General features: G+C 41.1%; 3 protein-coding genes across 3 annotated transcripts; 1 reads left to right on the top strand and 2 right to left on the bottom strand.

The window, feature by feature from the left end:
* Window positions 1-6,766: 6,766 nt before the first annotated feature.
* LOC148155029 (ribonuclease P protein subunit p38-like) lies at window positions 6,767-8,851 on the bottom strand. The gene is made up of 2 exons (XM_088014194.1): window positions 8,728-8,851; window positions 6,767-7,869 (listed from the first exon to the last, which is right to left on the bottom strand). The coding sequence occupies exon 2, from the start codon at window positions 7,860-7,862 to the stop codon at window positions 7,011-7,013; it is 852 nt and encodes a 283-aa protein (XP_087870320.1). The 5' UTR covers window positions 7,863-7,869; window positions 8,728-8,851; the 3' UTR covers window positions 6,767-7,010.
* A 551-nt stretch (window positions 8,852-9,402) lies between these two features.
* Window positions 9,403-13,823, bottom strand: LOC148155028 (SUN domain-containing protein 3-like). The gene is made up of 6 exons (XM_088014039.1): window positions 13,725-13,823; window positions 13,524-13,636; window positions 13,213-13,386; window positions 12,882-12,971; window positions 12,410-12,441; window positions 9,403-9,750 (listed from the first exon to the last, which is right to left on the bottom strand). The coding sequence occupies exons 1-6, from the start codon at window positions 13,804-13,806 to the stop codon at window positions 9,678-9,680; spliced, it is 564 nt and encodes a 187-aa protein (XP_087870165.1). The 5' UTR covers window positions 13,807-13,823; the 3' UTR covers window positions 9,403-9,677.
* Window positions 13,824-18,901: 5,078 nt separating this feature from the next.
* On the top strand, window positions 18,902-26,464 carry LOC106907558 (SUN domain-containing protein 3-like). Its single transcript, XM_088014006.1, has 7 exons — window positions 18,902-18,906; window positions 22,621-22,673; window positions 22,762-22,871; window positions 23,009-23,182; window positions 23,424-23,513; window positions 23,954-23,985; window positions 26,149-26,464. The coding sequence occupies exons 1-7, from the start codon at window positions 18,902-18,904 to the stop codon at window positions 26,219-26,221; spliced, it is 537 nt and encodes a 178-aa protein (XP_087870132.1). The 3' UTR covers window positions 26,222-26,464.
* Window positions 26,465-27,229: the final 765 nt, after the last annotated feature.

The following is a 27,229-nucleotide window of genomic DNA, read 5'->3' as shown; positions in this document are numbered from 1 at the left end:
TCTCAAAGTTTTCCTTTTTTAGTTCACAGTGTCAGCATTAGGGAAAGATAGGCTAGATTATTGATTTTACTTATTTGATTATTTCTGCTACTGATTTAAGCTGTACTGACCCTTGCAAAATTGCCTTACTAATAAAATAATTAGCATTAAGAAAATCTAAAAGATGTTGTGGACATTCAGTTAATGAGTCACCTTAAAGTTCTTTGATGGTTGTAAAATAGCTGTGAAGTTTGATTCTGGGAGGAGAAAGTGGAAAATGTTTTATAGGTTGCTTTTAGCCAAAACTAAAACAACACCCTTGGGACTCGCCCGAGTCACTAAAACCAACCTGGTTCATTAACAAGTGCAAGTTGTAATAAGAGAAAGAGCGACGGTTAACAGGTGTGCTCTGTGAAACTAGCTGATTCTGGGCTGCTTTATCTGGCTAATTCACAGAGTGAAAAAGGGTGGGACATCTGGATGAAGGTCGTCAGAAACCAGGCTAGTCTTTCTCGCACCCAGCTTAAACAGAGTTTACTTCAGTTCTGGGTAGGGTAAATCTCGGCAGATTTAGGAAACTCAATTCACCCGTTAGACGGAGAGCTGGTAGCAACATCTCCCTCCTCTCAGAAGAGGAAGTAGAGAGAAAGAAGGGGGGGAGGTGTTGTGCAACAACAATATATATATATATATATATATATATATATATATATATATATATATATATATATATATATATATATATATATACATATATATATATATATATATATATATATATATATATATATATATATATATATATATATATATATATATATATATATATATATAAAAAAAAAATTCCCTTCTCACCCTCCGTGGGTGGTCTCTTTCATCCTCTGAGCTCGGGTCCTCTACCAGAGGCCTGGGAGCTTGAGGGTTCTGCGCAGTATCTTGGCTGTGCCTAGAACTGCACATTTCTGGACTGAGATGTCTGATGTTGTTCCTGGGATCTGTTTGAGCCACTGCTCCAGTTTGGGGGTGACTGCCCCGAGGGCCCCGATGACCACAGGCACCACTGTGGTCTTCACCTTCCAGGCCTTCTCCAGTTCCTCTCTGAGGCCCTGGTATTTCTCCAGTTTCTCATGCTCCTTTTTCCTGATGTTGTGGTCACTTGGTATTGCTACATCCACCACAACGGCTTTCCTCTGTTCTTTATCCACCACCACAATGTCCGGTTGGTTCGCCATTACCATCTTGTCTGTCTGGATCTGGAAGTCCCACAGGATCTTAGCTCGGTCATTCTCCACCACCTTTGGGGGTGTCCCCCATTTTGACCTCGGGGCTTCCAGTCTATATTCTGCACAGATGTTCCTGTACACATCTGGGCGAGAAATGGGCGAGAGAAATGGGCGAGAGACGAAAACATATATATATATATATAAAAAAAAAAAAAAAAATTCCCCTCTCACCCTCCGTGGGTGGTCTCTTTCATCCTCTGAGCTCGGGTCCTCTACCAGAGACCTGGGAGCTTGAGGGTTCTGCGCAGTATCTTGGCTGTGCCTAGAACTGCACATTTCTGGACTGAGATGTCTGATGTTGTTCCTGGGATCTGTTTGAGCCACTGCTCCAGTTTGGGGGTGACTGCCCCGAGGGCCCCGATGACCACAGGCACCACTGTGGTCTTCACCTTCCAGGCCTTCTCCAGTTCCTCTCTGAGGCCCTGGTATTTCTCCAGTTTCTCATGCTCCTTTTTCCTGATGTTGTGGTCACTTGGTATTGCTACATCCACCACAACGGCTTTCCTCTGTTCTTTATCCACCACCACAATGTCCGGTTGGTTCGACATTACCATCTTGTCTGTCTGGATCTGGAAGTCCCACAGGATCTTAGCTCGGTCATTCTCCACCACCTTTTGGGGTGTCCCCCATTTTGACCTCGGGGCTTCCAGTCCATATTCTGCACAGATGTTCCTGTACACTATGCCCGCCACTTGGTTATGTCGTTCCATGTACGCTTTCCCTGCCAGCATCTTGCACCCTGCTGTTATGTGCTGGACTGTCTCAGAGGCCTCCTTGCACAACCTACACCTTGGGTCTTGTCTGGTGTATATATATATATATATATATATATATATATATATATATATATATATATATATATATATATATGACATCAAACTGGCGTACAGTTTGATGTCATCCATGTAGAGGAGGTGACTGATGGGGCCACAATCAGTCACCTCCTCTACATGGATGACATCAAACTGTACGCCAAGAGCGAGCAAGACATCGACTCACTGATCCACACCACCAGGATCTACAGCACTGACATTGGGATGTCATTCGGACTAGAGAAGTGTGGCCGGATGGTTACAAAGAGAGGGAAGGTCGTCCACACAGAAGGGGTATCACTCCCAGAAGGAACAATAGCAGACATAGAGCACAGCTACAAGTACCTGGGAATACAGCAAGCAAATGGCAACCTCGATGAGGTCACAAGGAAAGGAGCCACAGCCAAATACCTCCAACGAATAAGGCAAGTCCTGAGAAGCCAGCTCAATGGCAAGAACAAGATCCGTGCAATAAACAGCTATGCCTTACCAGTAATCAGATACCCTGCCGGAATAATTAGCTGGCCAATGGAAGAGATGAAGGCCACGGATGTTAAGACTCGGAAGCTACTAACCATGCATGGAGGATTCCACCCCAAATCCAGCACCCTGAGACTGTACACAAGCCGTAAGGAAGGAGGCAGAGGACTAGTGAGTGTGAGAGCCACTGTCCAGGATGAAACATCCAAGATCCATAAATACATCAAGGACAAAGCCTCAACGGACGATGTGCTCAGCGAATGTCTCAGGCAATGGGGAACAGAGGACAAGGTGCTGGAGGAACCATCATGGGAGGACAAGCCCCTACATGGGATGTACCACCGACAAATAACTGAAGTGGCTGATATCAGGAAATCCTACCAATGGCTGGAGAAAGCTGGACTCAAGGACAGCACGGAGGCCCTCATCCTGGCTGCACAGGAACAGGCCCTAAACACCAGAGCAATAGAAGCTCAGATCTACCACACCAGACAAGACCCAAGGTGTAGGTTGTGCAAGGAGGCCTCTGAGACAGTCCAGCACATAACAGCAGGGTGCAAGATGCTGGCAGGGAAAGCGTACATGGAACGACATAACCAAGTGGCGGGCATAGTGTACAGGAACATCTGTGCAGAATATGGACTGGAAGCCCCGAGGTCAAAATGGGGGACACCCCCAAAGGTGGTGGAGAATGACCGAGCTAAGATCCTGTGGGACTTCCAGAGCCAGACAGACAAGATGGTAATGGAGAACCAACCGGACATTGTGGTGGTGGATAAAGAACAGAGGAAAGCCGTTGTGGTGGATGTAGCAATACCAAGTGACCACAACATCAGGAAAAAGGAGCATGAGAAACTGGAGAAATACCAGGGCCTCAGAGAGGAACTGGAGAAGGCCTGGAAGGTGAAGACCACAGTGGTGCCTGTGGTCATCGGGGCCCTCGGGGCAGTCACCCCCAAACTGGAGCAGTGGCTCAAACAGATCCCAGGAACAACATCAGACATCTCAGTCCAGAAATGTGCAGTTCTAGGCACAGCCAAGATACTGCGCAGAACCCTCAAGCTCCCAGGCCTCTGGTAGAGGACCCGAGCTCAGAGGATGAAAGAGACCACCCACGGAGGGTGAGAGGGGAATTTTTTTTTTTTTTTTATATATATATATCAGAAAGTGGCAACTAGATCTGATGTGTCATTTCAAAATAAAATAGTACAAAGGACTATCAAAAAAGTCCTTTGTATATTTTCTCCATACGTTGCCGTAGCCATTGCTGAGAAACTCTGTTTCCAAAGACTGCTACCACTTCTGGGTGACAGAGGAACACTTCTAGAACAGAACCAGAAAGTTGCAACTAGATCTGATGTGTAATTTCAAAATAAAAGTCCATTAAATTAGTACTTTGGATCTGTTCCACCTAAGTTGCTGTGGCCATTGCTGAGAAACTCTCTGTTTCCAAAGACTGCTACCACTTCTGGGTGACAGAGGAACACTTCTAGAACAGAACCAGAAAGTTGCAACTAGATCTGATGTGTCATTTCAAAATAAAACACTATCAAAAAAGTCATTTTTATCTTTTTCCCCGAAGTTGCCGTGCCCATTGCTGAGAAACTCTCTGTTTCCAAAGACTGCTACCACTTCTGGGTGACAGAGGGACACCTCTAGAACAGAACCAGAAAGTTGCAACTAGATCTGATGTGTAATTTCAAAATAAAAGTCCATTAAATTAGTACTTTGGATCTGTTCCACCTAAGTTGCTGAGACCATTGCTGAGAAACTCTCTGTTTCCAATGAATCCTACAACTTCTGGATGACAAAGGGACACCTCTAGAACAGAACCAGAAAGTGGCAACAAGATCTGATGTATAATTTCAAAATAAAATTATTTCACAAAGTAAATTTTTTTATTTTCCACCTGAGTTGCCGTGCCCATTGCTGGAAAATATCTGTATCCAATGACTGCTACTACTTCTGGGTGACAGAGGGAGACCTCTACAACACAACCAGTAAACGTCAACCAGATGTTATGCATAATTTCAACAATAAAAACCTAATGAAAAATCTAATTTTTTATTTTTTTCCACTAATTTGCCGTGCTAATTGCTGAAAAACTTGTTGTTTCCAGTGACTTCTCTCACTTCTGGATGACAGAGGGAGACCTCTACAACACAACTAGTAAACGTCAACCAGATGTTATGCATAATTTCAACAATAAAAACCTAATGAAAAATCAAATTTAAAATTTTTTCCCACTAATTTGCCGTGCTCATTGCTGAAAAACTTGTTTCCAGTGACTTCTCTCACTTCTGGATGACAGAGGGAGACCTCTAGAAGACAACCAGAAAATATCAAATACATTTGATATATAATTTCAAAATTAAATCCTTTTAAAATAAGACGTTTTTACTTTTATATTCAAAAATAAGTAGAAAATGTAAAGAGCTGCCTCACTCGTCATTTCGGGTTTAACTCAATCATCTTATTTATATACAGATTTTTCTATAATCTCCTATATTTATATATATATATATATATACACCAGACAAGACCCAAGAGATGCTCACACGCTGTTAGACAAAGGGCCCATAGTAAAGAGTTACATTTTTTGATTCTGTTAGACACCAAGGTCAATTTCTCACGAGAAACAGAAACTTATCAGGCCACAGAGGCATGGTATGATTTCAGGGAGTGTCTTCAGTCCATATAATCAGCTACCCTCCTCTTTCTCCTCAGACGCTGCACAGACTTTTTTAGAAACTCTTCTCGGATGTAATGGTAAAGCGTCTCCTTATCAGCGCTGAAAGTTAATAAAATAAGTAAAGTCTGAATGCTTTTCTTGGCTGATTTTATGCTCCGTGTGTCAATACAAATTATGATTCATCGATTGAGATTCTCGTTCTCAACACTGTATAGAAGTTGTGATATTTGTTAATGTAAAATGTCAACTTCAATTCTCCCTTCACCCATACTTTTTTGAGGGTGGTTACCAGTTCTGTGTGCTTCAATGAGCAAAGGTTTTGACCAACCACTTGTTCTAAGGAGGAGTCTGTTTTTGTTAGATTCTCTTTGGTGGTTTAATGTTTGTGACTCTGCAAAATGTAAGACAAACGGGCAGCATCTGCTTTTTTTTTTTAATTATTAAATTTTAAAAGCTCTGAGTCCGACTCTCAGAGATGCTACAGTCATTAATTTAACAATGAAAACCGGTTTCCCCATCGACGGCGTGCCTCGTGTTGCCCGCAGTGGATCAGATGAACCGTCCGTCGGTTCTGTTCCCATCTTGACTCCAGCATTGATGGTTTACAGCCACAAACTTCACTGGCTGAGACAACCACCAGTTGTCTCAGCCAGTTGAGACAAAAAACAAAAAAAGTTGTCTTTTTTTGTTTTTTTTACTCTTTAGGAGATCTGCAAAGTCGGGCGACATGTGTCTCTCTGAATTAACATCCAGGCAAACTGAAGAACAATGTTTTTAATCTAGAACCATTGTAAACTGTGAAAAAGCTGAAGAACATGTACCAGCATCATTTAGGCATAAACCCAGTGCGAATACCAGTCTGTTACAACACATCAGCTATACCAGCATGGATATTTGATTGAATAAACTCTTAAATTTTAAAAAGGAATCATGGCTGAGACGCAACTTCTTTTTCTGTCGTTGCTGAGATTTATTTTAAAGATGTCCTCCTGTTAGGCGTTTCTTTTTTTCTCTTTCCTCTACTAATGAAGTTTTGATTTCCACTGAAGAAATTAACAAGATGTTTTCAAAAACGTAAAGAAAAATCAACATGCTAAGTCTGTTCTGTGTACATTTGGACTGATGACCTCACAAGAGGTACAAATCCAAAATTAATAACCTGGTGTTAGTATGTATTGGCAGACTGGCACATTCTGATGCCTGCGAGTCGCAATTATTATTATAACTTTAAAAACGACAATACAGAACATGAAAATCTTCTCTTGGTGACAAATTCAGCATAAAGTGAGTTTTAGTTTTATAGAAACGTTTGCATAGCAGATTAAAAACACCATGTGGATATCTGGTACCATCAGCACATTTAAGATTAAATAATGACTATTGCATAACTAAGCACTTCATTATTGGCAATATGTAATAAATTCATTTACATATATATTCATAAACATACTTTTTTGAACTCTAATACACACATTTCAACACATGGAAGAAAACTTTAGAAATAAAACACAATGCATCCGTTCTTAACTTGAACAGAATTGTATTTTATTAGATTTTGCAGAACAACTTTTAAGCATTACAAACAAGGTTCATAAAAGAAGAAATGTCGTAGCTATACAGCTGCAAACTATAATGTTTTATCACAAAACAGTAAAAAGATCAGATCAATTCATCAAAACTGATACGGTTAAAGCTGTTTTGATGGCTGTCAAAGTTTCAACATTACGCAAACAAAATAAAACAGAAGCAACAGGTGAAAGTCTTTCATTTCTGTTTCTTCAGTTTTGTTCTTCTTTTCTTGGCAGGGTTTGGAACAATTCTCTTTACTTTCAGAGGCCGCAGAGCGCAGGACAAGGCAGAGTCTGTGATTTCAGATTCAATCTCCAGCTTCCGTTTTTGTGCTCTTCTCCCTCCTTCCTCCTCCTTCGCCTCCTCCGTCTGCTCCTCTCCCTCCTCCAGGTCGGCCGTGAGTTCAACTGGCACTGCAGCTGCTTCATCTGTCAGCCAATCAACTTCCAGTGAAGGCACTCTGGGTTTAATGGCATCCACCGTGTCCCTGAACATCTCCTTGTCTTCAGAAGAACACCGTCTGAACCCCAGAGCGAGGAGGCTTTTGAGCCCCAGGTGCGCCGCCACAGTCTCGCTCATGCGGGGCACCTGGCAGGCCGGCACGCCTCTCGTTGCGCTCAGAGCGATCAGGTGGTTCGTCATGAGCTGCGGTCTGACGGACTTACAAACAAGCAGCAGCTGGAGCTGGTTCCTCTCTAGTGCCTTGGTGACCTCGTTGATGCCGATGGCCAGCTGCCGTCTGGCCACCGAGTCTGTCCAGCCGTTTCTGGTCGAGTTGGACCCTTGCGCCTCCTCTCCTATCTGGGGAACAGGAGCTGCAGCAGCATTTGGTTTATTCTCCTTCTTTTTCCTCCACTGACGAGGCATTTTCACCTCTTTCTTCTCCAGGCCTGTGGCGATTATTTTGTCCTTTAAAGTTCTCAGGATGAAGTCCTTGTCCTTCGGTAAAAGTGGGCTCCATTTTGAACTGAAGGGTGATGTGAAGGAGGCCTTACTTTGGATATGCTTTTTGAGATCTTTCTTAGATGGTTTTCCTGCAGATGTCATGGCTCATCTAGATCACAAAACAAGAAAAATCAACTTCAAGAAATTTCTCTGTATTTTCAGCAACATTCCTCACCAAGATCTTTATGTAATGTCTTTGAGGCCGTGTCTGGATTCCTAAGTATATTTCCGTCTTATTTTTCTACATCAGTGAGAGTAGAATGGATCAACCATTACTAATTTGCTCCGAATTAAATTAATCCATCCTTTCCTGAGCCTGGATAATCTTCTCCGTTACCCCATGACAGTAACACAAATTTGATGAATGAGCCTGTCCTATGTTTCAAAATGAGGCTTCTTTTGCGACAGAAGTCATTAAAACTCATTAAGCTTTTATATATATAGATAGATAGATAGATAGATAGATAGATAGATAGATAGATAGATAGATACCAGATGGATAAAATGTATATAAAAGTCTATATTTCTTCATAAATATTTCTCTGAAACTTCAACTTAAATGCCACATGCCTGAACAGAACAAAATAAAATCCAGTTTATCGTTATAAAGAATATTGCTTCATATTCCTTTTTTGGGTTTTGTAACTGCAGGCTGACAGCTATTATTGAGAAAACCATCAGTTATTTTATATGAAATGATTGTTCAAACAGTTCTGTATTAAACGTTACTTCGTTACTAATCCTGTGTAGGAACAAAATATACAATTTATCGTTATGAAAATGCCCTATTGTCTTTGTTGGGTTTGTTACTGCAGGCTCCAGAAGCTGTAATTCTGAGACGGTTTTAAAATAGGTATATATCGACACATTTCTGATTTAAATAAACTGACGTTACCTTTCGCTGTCCACGTTCACACGTTGACGATATAAAAGACATAAAAGAAGTATTTTACTGTTTTAAACATACCTGCATTTAACAATGCCGTCACGCTTAGTTTATCTTTAATTTTTTTAATGTTGGATTCGTGTCTTCAGTCCTGCACAGGGCTCACAGGCCGCTGCCATCTTGTTTGTATTGAAAAGTTTGAATTCAGAAACAGCGCCCACTAGCGTTAAGGAGGCAACATGACAATTACTGATAAGACGAGCAGACAAGACCAAATCAAATAAACTGGGGCAGCAATTATTTTTGCTGTTTGCAGGAGTCCTATTGGGTGGGAGAAGAGGTGCATTAATATTAGCCTTTTCCATAAAATATTTATGTTAGCTATTTTTTCAGAGTTCCAACCAAGGGGCACACATTGGCACGCCCTGTTTAAATTTCTACAGAAATTTTCTAGCTGCTGCCTGCAATAGCAATGCATAGCAGAGCAGTGCACTAACTTGAGAACTGCAGATAAAACCTTCAGTGCAGTGCAGGTTTTATCTGCACTGCAAACCTATCAGGATCTTGATAGATAACCTGCAATTTTTATATGTTTTATCAAGATTGCACTGCAAGTTAGTCAGACTTACCATGCAGTTTATCTAAACTGCCAAGATAAAACACACACGGCCTCCATACAGACAAAATATCTAAGTAAGGAAGTATAAGAAAAATCTCAAAGAACTTACAGGAAGAAATATGCGATCCTGTCCATTTCCTAACCGCCTGATACCTTTGGTAGTCCTTCACTGAAAATCTTGAATCGCTCTTAGTCTGATCCCTCCCCAATGGCAACCTGCCCTGGGAAGCCTCCCTACTGGCTGAACCCCAAGACAAAATCTCCATCTGGGTCATTGGGATACTCAAACCCCTCCACCACGTTAAGGTGGCGATTCTGCGGAGGGGTCACCAGCAGATCGCGATGGATGTTTAAACCAAGGGATCCCCCATCCTGAGCAAGCACAAGGCAACAGTGGAGAGGATAACTCCCTTTAAAAGGAAGAAACCTCCAGCAGAACCAGGCTCAGGATGAGCAGCCATCTGCCGAGGCTGGCTGGTTTCAAGAGGGCAAAAATAAAAAAAAACAAACAAACAAAAAGAAACACATTAAAATAAAGCTGGAACTGAATCTCTGAAATAAGAAAAACAAAGTTAGTTACAACATAAGTTTACATTACAAATATTAGAAAGAAGAAAAAGTAGAAAACTGTTGTTAGTGTACATGGTCCCCAAACAATGTGAGCAAGTAGAAGAAACTAGTTTTCATTGGAGTCAGTCCTGAATGTAGCCACCAGCCAATAGCGAGGTCCAGGCTCTGAGACTAGTCAGAAGCCACTGGCGAAGCCCAGTCACCGATATCACCACCCACCACCCACTGGTCAGGCAAAGACTCTGACACCAACCACTGGCAAGGCCCAGAAATCGACACCAGCCCCCACCCACCATCCACTACCCAGACTTCGACACCACTCTCCACCCACCACCCACCACCCTCTGGTCAGGCAAAGGCTCTGACACCAGCCAAAAATGAGCCCCAGACATTGACTCCAGCAACCACCCACCACCCACTACGCAGACGTCGACACCACCCACCACTCACTGGTCAGGCCAAGGCTCTGACACCAACCACTGGTGAAGCCCAGACATAGACACCAGCAGCCACCCACTGGTCAGGCCAAAGCTCTGAGACCAGCCAAAAGCGAAGCCCAGACATCGACACCACCCACCACCCACTGGTCAGGCCAAGGCTCTGACACCAACCACTTGTGAAGCCCAGACATCGACACAACCCACCACCCACTGGTCAGGCCAAAGCTCTGACACCAGCCAATAGCGAGGCTCAGACATTGACACCAGCCACCACTCACCACCCACCACCCACTGGTCAGGGCAAGGCTCTGACAACAGCCACTGGTGAAGCCCAGAAATTGACACCACCCACCACCCACTGGTCAGGCCAAGACTCTGACACCAACCACTGGTGAAGCACAGAAATCGACACCAGCCCCCACCCACCACCCACTACCCAGACGTCGACACCACTCTCCACCCACCACCCACCACCCTCTGGTCAGGCCAAGGCTCTGACACCAGCCACTGGTGAAGCTCATAAATTGACAACACCCACCACCCACTACCCAGACGTCGACACCACCAACCACCCACTTGTCAGGCGAAAGCCCCGACACCAACCACTGGTGAAGGCCAGAAATCGACACCAGCCCCCACCCACCACCCACTACCCAGACGTCTACACCACTCACCACCCACTGGTCAGGGCATGGCTCTGAGATAAGCCACTGGTGAAGCCCAGAAATTGACACCACCCACCACCCACTGGTCAGGCCAAGGCTCTGACACCAACGACTGGTGAAGCCAAGAAATCTACACCAGCGCCCACCCGCCACCCACTACCCAGACGTTGACACCACTCACCACCCAACACCCTCTGGTCAGGCCAAAGCTCTGACACCAGCCAAAAATGAGCCCCAGACATTGACTCCAGCAACCACCCAACACCCACCACCCAGACGTAGAAACCACCCACCACCCACTGGTCAGGGCAAGGCTCTGACACCAACCATTGGTGAGGCCCAGAAATCAACACCCGCCACCACCCACCACCCACTGGTCAGGCCAAGACTCTGACACCGACCACTGGTGAGGCCCAGAAATCAACACCAGGCACTACCCACCACCCTCTGGTCAGGCCAAGGCTCTGACACCAACCACTGGTGAAGGCCAGAAATCCACACCAGCCCCCACCCATCACCCACTACCCAGAAGTCGACACCACTCACCACCCACCACCCTCTGGTCAGGCCAAAGCTCTGACACCAGCCAAAAATGAACCCCGACATTGACTCCAGTAACCACCCAACACCCACCACCCAGACGTAGAAACCACCCACCACCCACTGGTCAGGGCATGGCTCTGAGATAAGCCACTGGTGAAGCCCAGAAATTGACACCACCCACCACCCACTGGTCAGGCCAAGGCTCTGACACCAACCACTGGTGAAGCCCAGAAATCGACACCAGCCCCCACCCACCACCCACTACCCAGAAGTCGACACCACTCACCACCCACCACCCTCTGGTCAGGCCAAAGCTCTGACACTAGCCAAAAATGAGCCCCGACATTGACTCCAGCAACCACCCAACACCCACCACCCAGACGTAGAAACCACCCACCACCCACTGGTCAGGGCATGGCTCTGAGATAAGCCACTGGTGAAGCCCAGAAATTGACACCACCCACCACCTACTGGTCAGGCCAAGGCTCTGACACCAACCACTGGTGAAGCCCAGAAATCAACACCAGCCCCCACCCACCACCCACTACCCAGATGTCGACACCACCCACCACCCACTACCCAGATGTCGACACCACCCACTGGTCAGGCCAAGGCTCTGACACCAACCACTGGTGAAGCCCAGAAATCAACACCAGCCCCCACCCACCACCCACTACCCAGACGTTGACACCACCCACCACCCACTGGTCAGGCCAAGGCTCTGACACCAACCACTGGTGAAGCCCAAAAATCGACACCAGCCCCCACCCATCACCCACTACCCAGACGTCGACACCACTCACCACCCACTGGCGAGGCCAAGGCTGTGACACCAGTCACCACTTCAGGTTTCAACTACCCCATGCACTCTAAAATTATAGAGGCATGTGTAGTCCAGTTGACCCCAGTTGTTTTTCACCTTTAGACTGACATGGTTGAAGGAGTCCATGTTTTCTTCCTGTGAGCCAAGAAAGATGCATATTAGGAGGGTTATATTGATAATCCATAGCTACAAATAGACAAGACAATGGAAACAAAGGAGATCTGCTTAAATTGTATGGAAGACCAGTTCAACTGTCCTTGCTGTAAATATATTTTACATTGATTTCTCAAGATGCCATGGAATTAAACTAATATCTTCCTAACCAGAAAACAAAATGTTATCTAGTAAGACCGGGGGGTTATTTTGATTTGTTTCTTATCGTGATACACCAAAAATAACTGTTTTGTGATAACAGATTATTAGATTTTGTTATAAGACATAATAAAAGTTGGTGTGAAGAACCTTATGGTTGTATGTTAGGAACAAATACCAATATTTATAACAGGGTCAGTCACTCTGGGCTTCTGTAAGAATTGTTGTATTTGGTTAATAAAATATTAATTCGACATATTTACAGGAAGTTTGAAGGTCTGTAAGCTGTCGCCATCCTCGTCATATTGAAAAGTTCCCAATAAACTCTCCTGATCGTGTAAATGCTTCTTTCCCTGAGACAAAATTAGATAGAAATCCAGTTCATTATCTTGTTCTTTCTATATATGTGAAAGTTAGTTGGTGTATCTAAAAACATATCACACCCTGAGATAAGCAGAAAATTCATTTGTGCACACAGAAAGTTTGGATGTGATCAAGTGATGTCATACTAAATCATTGCTAACACATTTAAAGCCCCTTCTTCCACAGTATAGGTGGACACATATATGATACATGTGATGTTGCTTGACTTACATAGACAGAAAATTCCTTCGGCGCACTGGAGACTGTGAAAGTCGGGGATATACTCTTAGGAATGTGACCCAGGGACACGTGAGTAATGGTGATTCTGTGGGACAGTTTGATGGATAAGCGTCCTGGGAAGCCTGCAAAGGCCCAACATTGTCCAGGACTCAGATGATTTCTTCCCTGAAGACAGAGTACAAAACAAAGTTTAGGTGGGGTACCAAGACTAATTAGAAAAGAACATCATAAAGCCTAATATTTTATCAAACAGGAATACCACTTTGCATAATATTCATTTAATGTTCTGAGGTTGTTCAGACCTGAATGGCTATGCTTGGGCCTAAGGGTTGTTGTTGAAAATATATCCCAAACAATCTACATGATCTGTTGTTGTGAAATGTTGCTGAAGTCATCTGTGGAACAAGTTTTGCACCTGCACAAAAAAACAGAAATACTGAGTCAAGAAACCTTAATACTGAAAATTTGCAATCTGGTTTATAATCTTATTTCTAATAGCTCACCTTGAGACTCCAGAGCAAAGTTTGGCCAAAGATCCGCTGGTGGCAGAAGGTAGTCGAATTTCTTTTTCATCTCCTTCTTCATCTCCTGCAGATCCTCGTGGAAAGGCTCTGGGATCTTTTCTGGATTCTTATAAAGAGACAGAAAGTTTTTCACAACATTGAAATTAACAGCTTGTTCTCAAGTTTGTTCAGGATATTTAAATCAGAGTAAATATTAGGAAGAGAAAACCTACCATGTCCACTGTAGCTGTTGTGTCCTCTGTAGCTGTAGTGTCCACTGTAGTTAGAGTAACAAATGACTCTGAAGATCGCAAGTGCTGAGCAGAAAATAGGCAGCTACATCCTGATGAACATGAGCAGAAGATGACAGTCAGTGACATAGCATAAAAAATACAGACTTTCTACAACAATTTCAAGTTGCTTTTTGTGGAAGGAGAGTATTTACCAAAAAGGAGCAAAATGAAACAGATGATCCCGTGACGTTGCATCAGAGTGACAATCTCCTCTTTTATATTGAAAAGCATATCATTATCCTGGTAGCTGTCCAAACTGTCTCCATCTATTAGTCCCCTTCTTACTAAGCGTTTTCTTCGCATCCCCCTGGCCCAAGATGGAAAAAATACAAGTGTTTAAATGTGTACATTGATCAGCGGACGACTGTTAAACATAATAGCTAAAAAAATGCTTATATAAAATACCTGACTCTCGTCTCTCGGTATGATATTGTTGGTTTCCCATTCGAGTCGTAGTATCCATTATTTGCTAAACGAAGGCTTCGTTTCAGCGTAGCTGCACAAAAAGAGAAAAAACAAAGTCATGGAAGAGGGATCGCTGAATATATATATATATATATATATATATATATATATATATATATATATATATATATATATATATATATATATATATATATATATATATATATATACACATACACATACACATATATATATATACATATATATATATATATATATATATATACATATACATATATATGTATATGTATATATATATGTATATATATATACATATATATATATACATATATATATGTATATATATATGTATATATATATACATATATATATATATACATATATATATATATATATATATATATGTATACACACACACGACAACTTCGCTGAAAGACGTTGTTTGAGCTTTCACGGTGTCCGTAGTTCCCTAGATGAACGCGCTCTGTGAAAGCACTGAACAAGCGCGTGCTTGTTACGCGCGTGCTTGTTATGAGCACTAGGAACTTATCTGATGGGGTAACGCAAATCGACGTAACACCTGTTGAGGCGGGTCAGATTTGCCTTGTGTATTGTCTTGAAGGCATGACACCAGGTTAATCTGTGGAACAGATTAGTTTCCCCCAGACTTCCAGAAGTTTGTGATTTTGAAGCTATGTAATGTGTTTTATTCGGTCTGTTCACTAATTGCAAAGAAAAAAATGTTAAGGAGAAGTATTTTGCAAAGCATGTTCACTTGTCTAAGGTTAATTATTTAAATTAGGTTTTGCAGAACATTTTTTTTTTTTTGCTCAGAGTGAAAGTAAAATCAAGATTCAAGTGTTGAAGTCCTTAAGGATTGCAATTTAGCAAATTGTTAATATTGAGTACAGTCAGGGGGCCAGGGATTTCACCCATGATTCCAAACATGTTTGGATCGTCCCTGGACAGAAGGCCGATTTTGTAGCTGTCTTTACAAAGTCAATTACCAAGTCAGATTTCAGGCCGGATCACTAGCTGATCAGATTATTAATCTCCTATCAAAGTGAATTTAAAATGTAACGTGAGAAAACCATAAAATGGCTTTAAAATGTGTAAAATGTCTTACTATTTTAATGCCGTTTTCATGTTTACTCAATGAAGTTGTCAAATATACAAGAAAACTGCGAGAAGCACAATTGACACTTTCAATATTTGATTCAAAAGTTGCTAAAATGATTTGATGTTGAGCTCAAAAACTGATTATTCACAGCCTTAAACAGAAAACGAGTTTTTGCATTTTCGTTGATTCACCTCATCAATTGCTGAGGTGCACTTGTGTGTTATATATGGTTTTTTAGAGTTGGGACACTCATGTTACGTGACTTACATAGGCAGAAAAATATTTTGGAGCACTGCAGATTGTGCCAATTGGGGGAAAAAAATTGTGAATGTGACCCAAGGACACGAGTAATGGAGACTCAAAAGTAACTAAAATAATTTGACGTGGAGCTAAAAAACAGATTATTCACAGCCTGTAATGGGTAAACTATCTCTAACATTGCTGTCACAATTTCTTCAAAAGATAAACACAAAAATTACATCTGTTTTCTTTGTCTAACTAAGTTAAAAAACAAAAATACTTACTTTCACTGTGTCTCTCCATGTTGAGCGATTTGTATCTTGCACTGAACTGACAAATGTGAGAATTCTGCGTAGAACTGCTCTCTTATTGACAGAAGTTCCAAAAGCCTTTGATGACACATCAGCCTATGTGATATCACAATATTAAGCAGGACAGTTCCGCATATAATTAACTACTGGACTTCTAGAGACTGTTTAAAAACTAATTTTAGATAATCTTACAGCAAAAATGAATTAATCTCTAATATTGTCAAATGAATGTATCTTTCTTCAAATCAGACAAAAATGGTGTCAAAAATTTGTGCTACTTTTGTGCTGTTGAGAATGAAAATCCTGATCGTTTTCATTCTCAACAGTGCTGGTTTGTGCAGCTAAAATGTTCATTTGTGTTGCTATCATTTTAAAGATATTAAGAAATGTTTCCAAAAGTCACGAAAGGTCAACCAACTCCACCCATCTTCTGCAAATCAGACAAATTTGGTGTCAATCAACTTGACTACATTTGGTTATTTTGACTTTGTAAAAGTGAGGAGGAGGGTACCTGGTTGACCTTTGACCTTTAAACTTTCTTTAATATTTTCAAAGCCAAAGCAGCACAAACAAACAAAAAAAAATGTTGCACAAACCAGCAGAAATGCAGCCAAATCAATTTAGTCTGATTTGCAGAAGGTGGGAGGGGCTGGTTGGCCTTTTGTGACTTCTGGAAATATTTCTTAATAGCTTTAATATCTTTAAAACGACAGCAGCACAAATGATCTAGCTGAAGCAAACAATGATGAGTTTGAAATTAGATCAGAGTGTGGCATATGTATTACAAACGGTCCTTATATTTGCAGGAACATTACCGAGTGAGCAATCTAAGAAACAAACTAATACTGACTTATTAGTTAATATTAGTGACAGTGGCAACATGAGATATTGACAATTCCAGAGTGACATTATGTTCAGCATGGTTCCATGACATTGCACAGGATGTCATAAGTTATAGTGGCTGCCTGGTCTATTACTTAATAATATTAATAAATTTAATCTCTGCTATTTTTCATTATTTGTCAAGTTCATTACAGATTTGTGTGGCATAAATGAAGGTTGCTTCTCTGTGTTTGTTTCTGGTTCTGTTCATTGTCTTCAAAGTTTTCTTATTCAAAGATGAGAGAATGACTAAACTCTGAGCTACAAAATGCATTTCAACAGCATTTTCAAGGCAGCAGGAGGACTTTCACTTTCAAGTTAAACCACCTTCAAATTTTTTACACTAATATTGAATATTGATAAGTCAAAACACAAAGTATGTACACCTCAAAAACTTTGACAATGTGTGAATCTTAAGCAGCATTAAGAACAAGATTGTTACATATTTTTGGAAACAAAAATTACTTTGGGTTATATTTAAGATGCAAATGCTTTTTTTCAAAGAAAATTGTGCTGTTTACATATTATTTTATTTGGCAGATATGTTTCAACATTTTTTAAAGTTTATGTCACAAGGTATATGCATAGTAATTGATTTGTCAATATTTATTAGCCATTGTATGTAAATACTTTAAACAGCAATAACGTATAATTTAAGTTTTCAATAGCCAAGAACTAAAATATTTGTGTATTATAAAATCCCTCTCTGAAATAATTTGAAGTCTTCTGTAACATTCATGTTTAGTCAACGTGTGAATTTACCACATCAGGATCACATAACACATTATTCCTCCATGAAAAATATGGGGTTCCATTTGTGTCAAAAATAAGTAGAAGTCATATGTGTAGATGTTTCGTTGCTATGTGTCGTTGGTCTATGTTGCATGTAGATATGTAGATGTTGCATACATCTATGTTGCATATGCGTTTGCTGCATATGTGTTTGCTGAATATGTAAATGTTGCGTATGTCTATGTTGCATATGCGTTTGCTGCATATGTGTTTGCTGAATATGTAGATGTTGCATATGTCTATGTTGCATATGCGTTTGCTGCATATGTGTTTGCTGAATATGTAGATGTTGCATATTTCTATGTTTTATATGTAGATGTTGCATATGTCTATGTTGCGTATGAGTTTTCTATGGGGTTCCATTTGTGCCAAAAATAAGTAGAAGTCATATGTGTAGATTTGTCGTTGCTATGTGTCGTTGGTCTGTGTTGCATGTAGATTATGCATATGTCTATGTTGCATATGCATTCGCTGCATATGTGGTTCACGTCGTTGGTCCATGTCGTTGGTTCATTTTTTTATTTTTTTTTATTAAACATTTTTGAACAACTGTACAGGATCACGTGGCATGTACATACATAAAGACGGTAAGTTTTATAAGCTTAAGGTACATAAAATTATAAGTGTTATGACCCGTCTAGGGGGGGCCAGGTCGCAACATGAAGGATCCATCCTCCTCCGATCTCAACAACCGACACACACAAAGTTGAACAGTTGATAATTATTATTTATTTTAAAAAAGATGTATTTGACAAAGTTACCACTGGAGTACTTGGCTTCAGAGTGAGCTATCGCCAAAAACAACAAAAGGAAACTACCTAAATAGTAACAGAAACTTACCTAATCGAAAGCAAATAAACCAAAGGACAAAAACTTACCTTCCTAAGAAAAACATGAGAAAACTGAGGAAACGTAAACGGCAGCTCACTCCTACACTCCAGAACTCAAACACAGATGAACAAAGGAAAGGGGTGTGGCCGGTGGAGATAGGTCGAGGATGGAACCCAGGAAGTCCGCTTCAGCAGCCTTTATATTCGTCACCTCCGGGAAGCAGCCAATTAGACGTTCCATGAGTGGATGAAGAATTTTGCAAGGATAAACAGGTTGTTAAGTATGAGGTCGGTTCTTCTGTCTCTGTGGGTGGTTCCAAATATTATATCCTCTCTTTTTAAGGGATGATTTAGGAAAAGTTTTGTTGAGATCCAGTCCTGAAAGTTTCCCCAAAATGTCTTAGTGAGCACACAGAAGAAAAAAAGATGATCTGTTGTTTCAATATCATTATCACAAAAGGTACAGTTGTTAGTGTCAAAGTTGAATCTTTGTCGTAATAGTTCCCTGGATGGAAAAATATTATTGAGAATTTTAAAATGAACTTCTTTAACTTTAGGGCTTAGAGGGAATTTAAGGTAAGCTGTTCTCCACTTATTAACCTCTGAATCAGGGAACAAATTTAAAATGGAGTTTTTATTTGGTCAGACAGGAAATATAAGATTGGTTAGATGTTGACGCATCCTTTTGTTAGAATTACTTTTGTCCAAAAGGTTAACTCCAAACAGTTGAAGTGCAGGTAACTGAAGGTCAGCTGATTGAATGTTTATATTTTTAACCAGATATTTGACTGCAGTGGGAATAGAGTTCAATACTGTGTAAAACGGAGTGTGAGAACAGTCCAAATTATACATCATAATTTAACCAATCTCCACTGTCATTAAGAAAATGTCTTATGGACCAAATACCCTTTTCCATCCAGTGATCCAAATACAGAGACTTATTCCTATGCAGCACATATCTGTTGTTCCAGATGGGAGTCTGGTGAGGAGTAAAGTTGTGCGTGTACATAAGTTTCCAACATAACAACACTTGCTTGTGAAAAGCAGATAACTTAACAGAAAGTCTGTCAACACCAAAGTCACATCTAAGAACAAAATCTATGCATCCAATTTTTTTAAACAAACCCTTGGGGAGACAAAACCAGATACTATTTCCATTAATTGAAAAGGATTTCAACCAGTTTACCTTTAAGACCGCATTTAAACATTCAAAGTCAATAGCTTGTAAACCTCCATCTTTAAAGTCTTTAACCATATTCGCTTTCTTTAAGTAGTGGACTCGATTTTTCCAGATGAAATTAAAGTTCAGCTGATTTATATCTTTAATGTATTTGTTAGGTATGGCCATAGAATAAGCTGGGTATATGCATCGGGACAGCGACTCCATTTTGGTTAAATAGGTTCTCCCAAACAGGGTCAGATAGATCTCTTTGGAGCCATCTATTTAACTGAGATTTGCAATTCTGTATCTTATTCTCTATGTTAACAGTTTCACTGAGTTTAGCATCTTTAGTTATTAGAATTCCAAGATATTTAACTGAAGATTTAATGGGAATATTATACGCTTCTGTCAGATCAGAGTCATGAATCGCCATCAGCTCACACTTCTGCAGGTTTAAGGTTAATCCTGATGCTTTGGGAAAGTATTAATTAACTCAAGTACCTTAGGGGTTTGGTCTAGATTTAAAAAAAAAAAAAAATTGTGGTGTCGTCAGCTAGCTGACTGATTATAATTGGGTGATCAAAGACTTTCAATTTAGGTGTATTTGAGTTTTTTATAAAAATACTCATCACTTCAACGGCCAAGATAAAGAGGAAGGGGGAAATATTACAGCCCTGTTTTACACCCCTATTAATGGTGAAGCAAGGAGACGTACCGTGTGGAAGCGCAACTGAACTTGTGGTACCGTTATAAAAGCTTTCAACTACTCTACAGAAGTTTGGTCCAAATCCAAACATGTGTAAAACTTTGAAAAGAAACTGATGCTCCAAAATGTCAAAGGCTTTGTAAGAGTCTAGGAAAAGAATGGAGCCTTTATCCTCAATCAAGTCCCTGTACTCGAGTAAATCCTGCACCAGTCTGATGTTATTATGTATAGACCTTTTGGACATAAAACCTGTCTGTGTTTCAGAAATAACATCCTTAAGCCCAGACTTTAATCTATTTGTGTAGATATATGTCAATAGTTTATAATCACAGTTTAGAAGGGTGATTGGACGGTAGTTGTCCAGAACTTTGCTGTCTCTTCCTGGTTTGGGTATAAGGGTGATAACGCCCTGCTTCATGCTGTGTGGAAGTGAATTATTACATAAGATCTCTTTAAAAACCTGGAATATAAATTCTCTGAGATAATCCCAGAAATGTCTATAGAAATTGGCAGTAAGGCATGCTGTTGGTTCATGTCGTTGGCCCTTTCGTTGGTCCGTGTTGCTATTGCCTGTTCTCTGCGCCATTAAAAAGTCTTGAAGTAGGTCATGTATGATCAAATTGTATCAAGTTGTATTAGATATTACAAAAATGTTGGTCTTTCAATATCAGTGGTTTCAATAAAATTGTTTTCAAAATGTTAAGATTTCTACCTCGTATTTTCTTTAGGCATTAGTAGGGCAGCTAACGAGGTCAAGGGGTCCTGGCCCAGTGAAAGGAGTGCTAAATTTCTTTTTAAATCTGTGATATATCTTCATTTTCAGAAGAATTTTAACTGTTGGCATGAATCTGAAATTCTCTCTTTTATTTACTTCAGCGAACCTCACAGTTTTAAACAAATTCTGTAGTTTTCGGCGTACTTCTAAATCTGCTCCTTAGTCGCATCTTTTTGGGCCTTCTACTGCCTCTAGTGGCGTGGGGTGGTAACACAACTAATATAATTACATTACTAAATCAAAATGCCACAAAGTATTTATTATTAATTCTGGCATTAGGATAATAATAATAATAATAATAATAATAATAATAATAATAATAATAATAATAATAATAATAATAATAATAATAATAATAATAATAATAATAATAATAATGTGCCTGTGCAAATTAAAATTCCTTGGAATCTTCTTTAAAACCCCAGATATGTTTTCAGCGAACTGTTATCTGTACAGCCAAAATGAATAAAAACTAGAAAACTCATGTGCTCTTTACATAAATTGAGCAAAACATATTCCTCTTCAAGTCAACAATCCACTTATTCTATTGAAAACTGTGATGTTGAGTATACTTTGTCCTCATCTTTCATTATAGACCATGTTGCACCCTTAAAAAGAACTTAAAAGAAACTCAAATTAGCTTTTGTGCAACTTCATTAAACAAAATCCACGGTTCGAGCATACAGCGTGTGTAGTTTTCTCATCCCTTTTTTTTTAATAATCTCGGTCATTAACTTTTTACTCCCATCATGCATTACGACATCCTTAAAGGGGTTTTATCATGACAGAAATTTATGAAATAAATAAAATAGTTGGAGCACATATTTAGCCATAAACCAATTGAATTGTTCCAACTAAACACTAAATCAAATAAATGCTTGCTCAATATGATCAATATACCTATTAAACAATATCGCGTTCGCAACATGTTTTCAGGGATCTACAACCACAATAACAACTTTTATGAAGAACATGTTTTATATTGTGAACACAATCTGATTAACAAACATAATTGTAACATACTGTCATAAAGACCTTTGTTCAAGAAAAAAAGTGCCAAAAATTATGTTTTAAGTAAACAAAACCCTAACCCTAACCCAAAGAAAGCAAAGCAATAATACTTACACCAGCACACACTCCTTTGTTCTTATTGATCCTACGACGGTTGAGCTGCAAATGCGGTCGTGCTCAAGCTTTGATCCAAGCAAGGCTTTCCGTTTCATATTTTGGAAATCTGTGAATTTTAGTTCCACAAATACGATCAGGATACCTGACATCGCCTGTACAGATACCCCACTGACAGTGGAGAACCATTCTTTTTCCGAGTCCTGACGCAAAAACTTTCTGCCTGTCTGCTAGTCCACAATGTACATTAGCACGTGTTTACTACCGTGGCTTGTGTCAGTCTCAAGGTGAGCTATTAGAAATAAGATCATAAACCAGATTGCAGATTTTCAGTATTAAGGTTTCTTGACTCAGTATTTCTGTTTTTTTGTGCAGGTGCAAAACTTGTGCCACAGATGACTGCAGCAACATTTCACAACAGATCATGTAGATTGTTTGGGATATATTTTCAACAACAACCCTTAGGCCCAAGCATAGCCATTCAGGTCTGAACAACCTCAGAACATTAAATGAATATTATGCAAAATGGTATTCCTGTTTGATAAAATATTAAGCTTTATGATGTTCTTTTCTAATTAGTCTTGGTACTCCACCTAAACTTTGTTTTGTACTCTGTCTTCAGGGAAGAAATCATTCGAGTCCTGGACAATGTTGGGCCTTTGCAGGCTTCCCAGGACGCTTATCCATCAAACTGTCCCACAGAATCACCGTTACTCACGTGTCCCTGGGTCACATTCCTAAGAGTATATCCCCGACTTTCACAGTCTCCAGTGCACCGAAGGAATTTTCTGTCTATGTAAGTCAAGCAACATCACATGTATCATATATGTGCCCACCTATAGTGTGTAAGAAGGGGCTTTAAATGTGTTGGCAATGATTTAGTGTGACATCACTTGATCACATCAAAAATTTCTGTGTGCACAAATGAATTTTCTGCTTATCTCAGGGTGTGATATGTTTTTAGATACACCAACTAACTTTCACATATATAGAAAGAACAAGATAATGAAATGGATTTCTATCTAATTTTGTCTCAGGGAAAGAAGCATTTACACGATCAGGAGAGTTTATTGGAAACTTTTCAATATGACGAGGATGATGACAGCTTACAGACCTTCAAACTTCCTGTAAATATGTCAAATTAATATTTTATTAACCAAATACAACAATTCTTACAGAAGCCCAGAGTGACTGACCCTGTTATAAATATTGGTAATTTTTCCTAATATACAACCATAAGGTTCTTCACAACAACTTTTATTATGTCTTATAACAAAATCTATCAATCTGTTATCACAAAACAGTTATTTTTGTTGTATCACGATAAGAAACAAATCAAAATAAACCTCCAGTCTTACTAGATAACATTTTGTTTTCTGGTTAGGAAGATATTAGTTTAATTCCATGGCATCTTGAAAAATCAATGCAAAATATATTTACAGCAAGGACAGTTGAACTGGGCTTCCATGCACTTTAAGCAGATCTCCTTTGTTTCCATTGTCTTGTCTATTTGTAGCTATGGATTATCAATATAACCCTCCTAATATGCATCTTTCTTGGCTAACAGGAAGAAAACATGGACTCCTTCAACCACATCAGTCTAAAGGTGAAAAACAACTGGGGTCAACCGGGATACACATGCCTCTATAATTTTAGAGTGCATGGGGTTAGTCGAGACATGAAGAGAAGGCCATCTTTCATATATGTTTTGTATTTGTTTAACTAATAAATGTAGTAAAAATATTTATTTATAGAGTGTAGCTCAGTTTTAAGTCCATACAACAACTAGCTGGTGTCGGAACCTGGATGTCGTCAGTGGCTGGTGTCGGTGTCTAGGCCTCACTACCCACCACCCACTGGTAAGGCTAAGGCTCTGACACCAACGACAGGTTGGTGTCAGAGGGGGCTGCTCCACCACAGCAGCAGACTCAGGTAGCTCGGGGGGCTGCTCCACCACAGCAGCGGACGCTGTAGTCTCGGGCGGCGGGTACACATGAAGAGGAGGCCATCTTTCATTCTTAGTTTTGTATTTGTTTAACTAATTAATTTAGTAAAAATATTTATAGAGTGTAGCTCAGTTTTAAGACCTCACAACAACTACTAGCTGGTGTCGGAACCTGGGAAGTGGTGGCTGCTGACAGAGCCTGGACCTCGTCAGTGGCTGGTGTCGGTGTCTGGGCCTCACTACCCACCACCCGCTGGTAAGGCTAAGGCTCTGACACCAATGACAGGCTGGTGTCAGAGGGGGCTGCTCCTCCACAGCAGCGGACGCTGTAGTCTCGGGCGGCGGGTACACATGAAGAGGAGGCCATATTTCATTCTTAGTTTTGTGTTTAACTAATTAATTTAGTAAAAATATTTATAGAGTGTAGCTCAGTTTTAAGTCCTCACAACTACTAGCTGGTGTCGGAACCTGGGAAGTGGTGGCTGCTGACAGAGCCTGGACCTCGTCAGTGGCTGGTGTCGGTGTCTGGGCCTCACTACCCACCACCCGCTGGTAAGGCTAAGGCTCTGACACCAATGACAGGCTGGTGTCAGAGGGGGCTGCTCCTCCATAGCAGCAGACCCAGGGAGCTCGGGGGGCTGCTCCTCTATAGCAGCAGACTACGGAATCTCAGGGGGCAGCTCCACCACAGCAGCGGACGCTGTAGTCTCGGGCGGCGGGTATGCCGCAACAGCAGCAAGCTCAGGCGGCGGGTACACATGAAGAGGAGGCCATCTTTCATATAAGTTTTGTATTTGTTTAACTAATTAATTTAGTAAAAATATTTATTTAAAAAGTGTAGCTCAGTTTTAAGTCCTCACAACAACTAGATGGTGTTGGAACCTGGGAATTGGTGGCTGCTGACAGAGCCTGGACGTCGTCAGTGGCTGGTGTCGGTGTCTGGGCCTCACTACCCACCACCCGCTGGTAAGGCTAAGGCTCTGACACCAGCCAAAAGTGAGGCCCAGACATTGACTCCAGCAACCACCCACCACCCACTGGTCAGGCCAAGGCTCTGACACCAACGACAGGTTGGTGTCAGAAGGGGCTGCTCCTCCACAGCAGCGGACGCGGCAGGCTCGGGCGGTTGGTACGCCGCAACAGTGGCAGGCTCAGGCCAGCAAGCTCTGGCAGATGCGGGGAATCCACCCGCAGGTACGGGCCATGCCACCAACTGCGCCACTTGGCGTCCTGGTGTCAGCCTGGCCACCTGGAACCCCATAGCCATGGGGACTGTGGCGACTGGAGACGAGTGGGGTGTGGCGATAGGATCCGGGGAAACACCAGTGAGTGGTGGGTGGTGGCTGCTGTCGGTGTCTGGGTCTCGCCAGTGGCTGGTGGTGGGTGTCAGAGCCTAGGCCTCGTCAGTGGGTGGTGGCTAGCGTCTGTGTCTTGGCCTCTCCAGTGGGTGGTTGGTGGTGGCAGGCATCAGTGTCTTTACCTCACCAGTGGCTGGTGTCAAAGCTTGGACTTCACCAGTGGCTCATGTTAGTGCCTGGGTCTTGCCAGTGGCTGCTGACAAGTCTCAGAGCCTGGACCTTGCCATTGGCTGGTTGCTGTTGTCAGTGGCTGGTGTCAGAGCCTGGGTTTCACCAGTGGCTGGTGGCTACATTCAGGACTGACTCCAATGAAAGGTAGTTCCTTCTACTAGCTTACATTGTTGGGGCACCATGTACACTAATCACTAAACACACTGTGTTTTTCTTATTTCAGAGATTCAGTTCCAGCTGTATTTTAATGTGTTTCTTTTTGTTTGTTTGTTTTTTTATTTTTGCCCTCTTGAAACCAGCCAGCCTCGGCAGATGGCTGCTCATCCTGAGCCTGGTTCTGCTGGAGGTTTCTTCCTTTTAATGGGAGTTATCCTCTCCACTGTTGCCTTGTGCTTGCTCAGGATGGGGGATCCCTTGGTTTAAACATCCATCGCGATCTGCTGGTGACCCCAAGTTAAGAGCGATTCAAGATTTTCAGTGAAGGAGTACCAAAAGGAATCTGGCGGTTAGGAAATGGACAGGATCGCATATTTCTTCCTATAAGTTCTTTCAGATTTTCTTGTACTTCCTTACTTAGATATTTTGTCTGTATGGAGGCCGTGTGTGTGTTTGATCTTGGCAGTTTAGATAAACTGCATGGTAAGTCTGACTAACTTGCAGTACAATCTTGATAAAACCTATCAAGATTGCAGGTTATCTATCAAGATCCTACAGAAGCGCATTGCTATCACGCAGGAAAAAACAAATTCGAGCGCTATCACGTTATAACGTGATACGTATCTTGTTAAAACGTGATACGTATCTTGTTAAAACGTGATAATTTTTATGTCCAGTTAGTGGCGATATTATGCGTGGCTAGTACAGTGGCTAACAGGAATTTGTCAGGTTTCCCTTCATGTTTGGTCTACAACATGTAGAGATACGGATGCTGCTTTGCACTGTGGTTAAAACCATTAATAGCATGCGTACTCTGAGCAGGATCCTAAACAGAACGGGACTGGACAGAAGGAGACGTCAGTCCCGTCCTCTAGCTGACTGTCTGATCGAAGCTGAAGTTGGCTTCCAATTGTAGCTTCTGATTCGGGAAATGGCTAAAGGGAGATTATAACGGAGGCTCAAATGGATTTGCTGAATATTTTCTGTTCAGATTGTTTTTTTAACAGTACATTTGCTGAGCAATGGCAAGGGCTGTTTGTAACCAAGCAACCGAAATCATCAGAAGGCTAGAAAGTGGCAAAAGACAAGACTAGATCCTGTTAAGCATTCTTCAAAATAAAAGACTTACTCTCTCCAAAATAAATAATAAATAAAGCTTTGAAATTTAATAATTTTTTACGTCACCTTTTTGTAATTCTGTACAATCAAGTTA

Source organism: Poecilia mexicana, unplaced genomic scaffold (assembly GCF_051168715.1).
Source record: "Poecilia mexicana isolate PSO_F unplaced genomic scaffold, ASM5116871v1 scaffold_16, whole genome shotgun sequence".
Taxonomy (NCBI): domain Eukaryota; kingdom Metazoa; phylum Chordata; class Actinopteri; order Cyprinodontiformes; family Poeciliidae; genus Poecilia; species Poecilia mexicana.
Note: the sequence above shows the minus strand (reverse complement) of the source record. Positions and strands in the feature narration are given on the sequence as shown.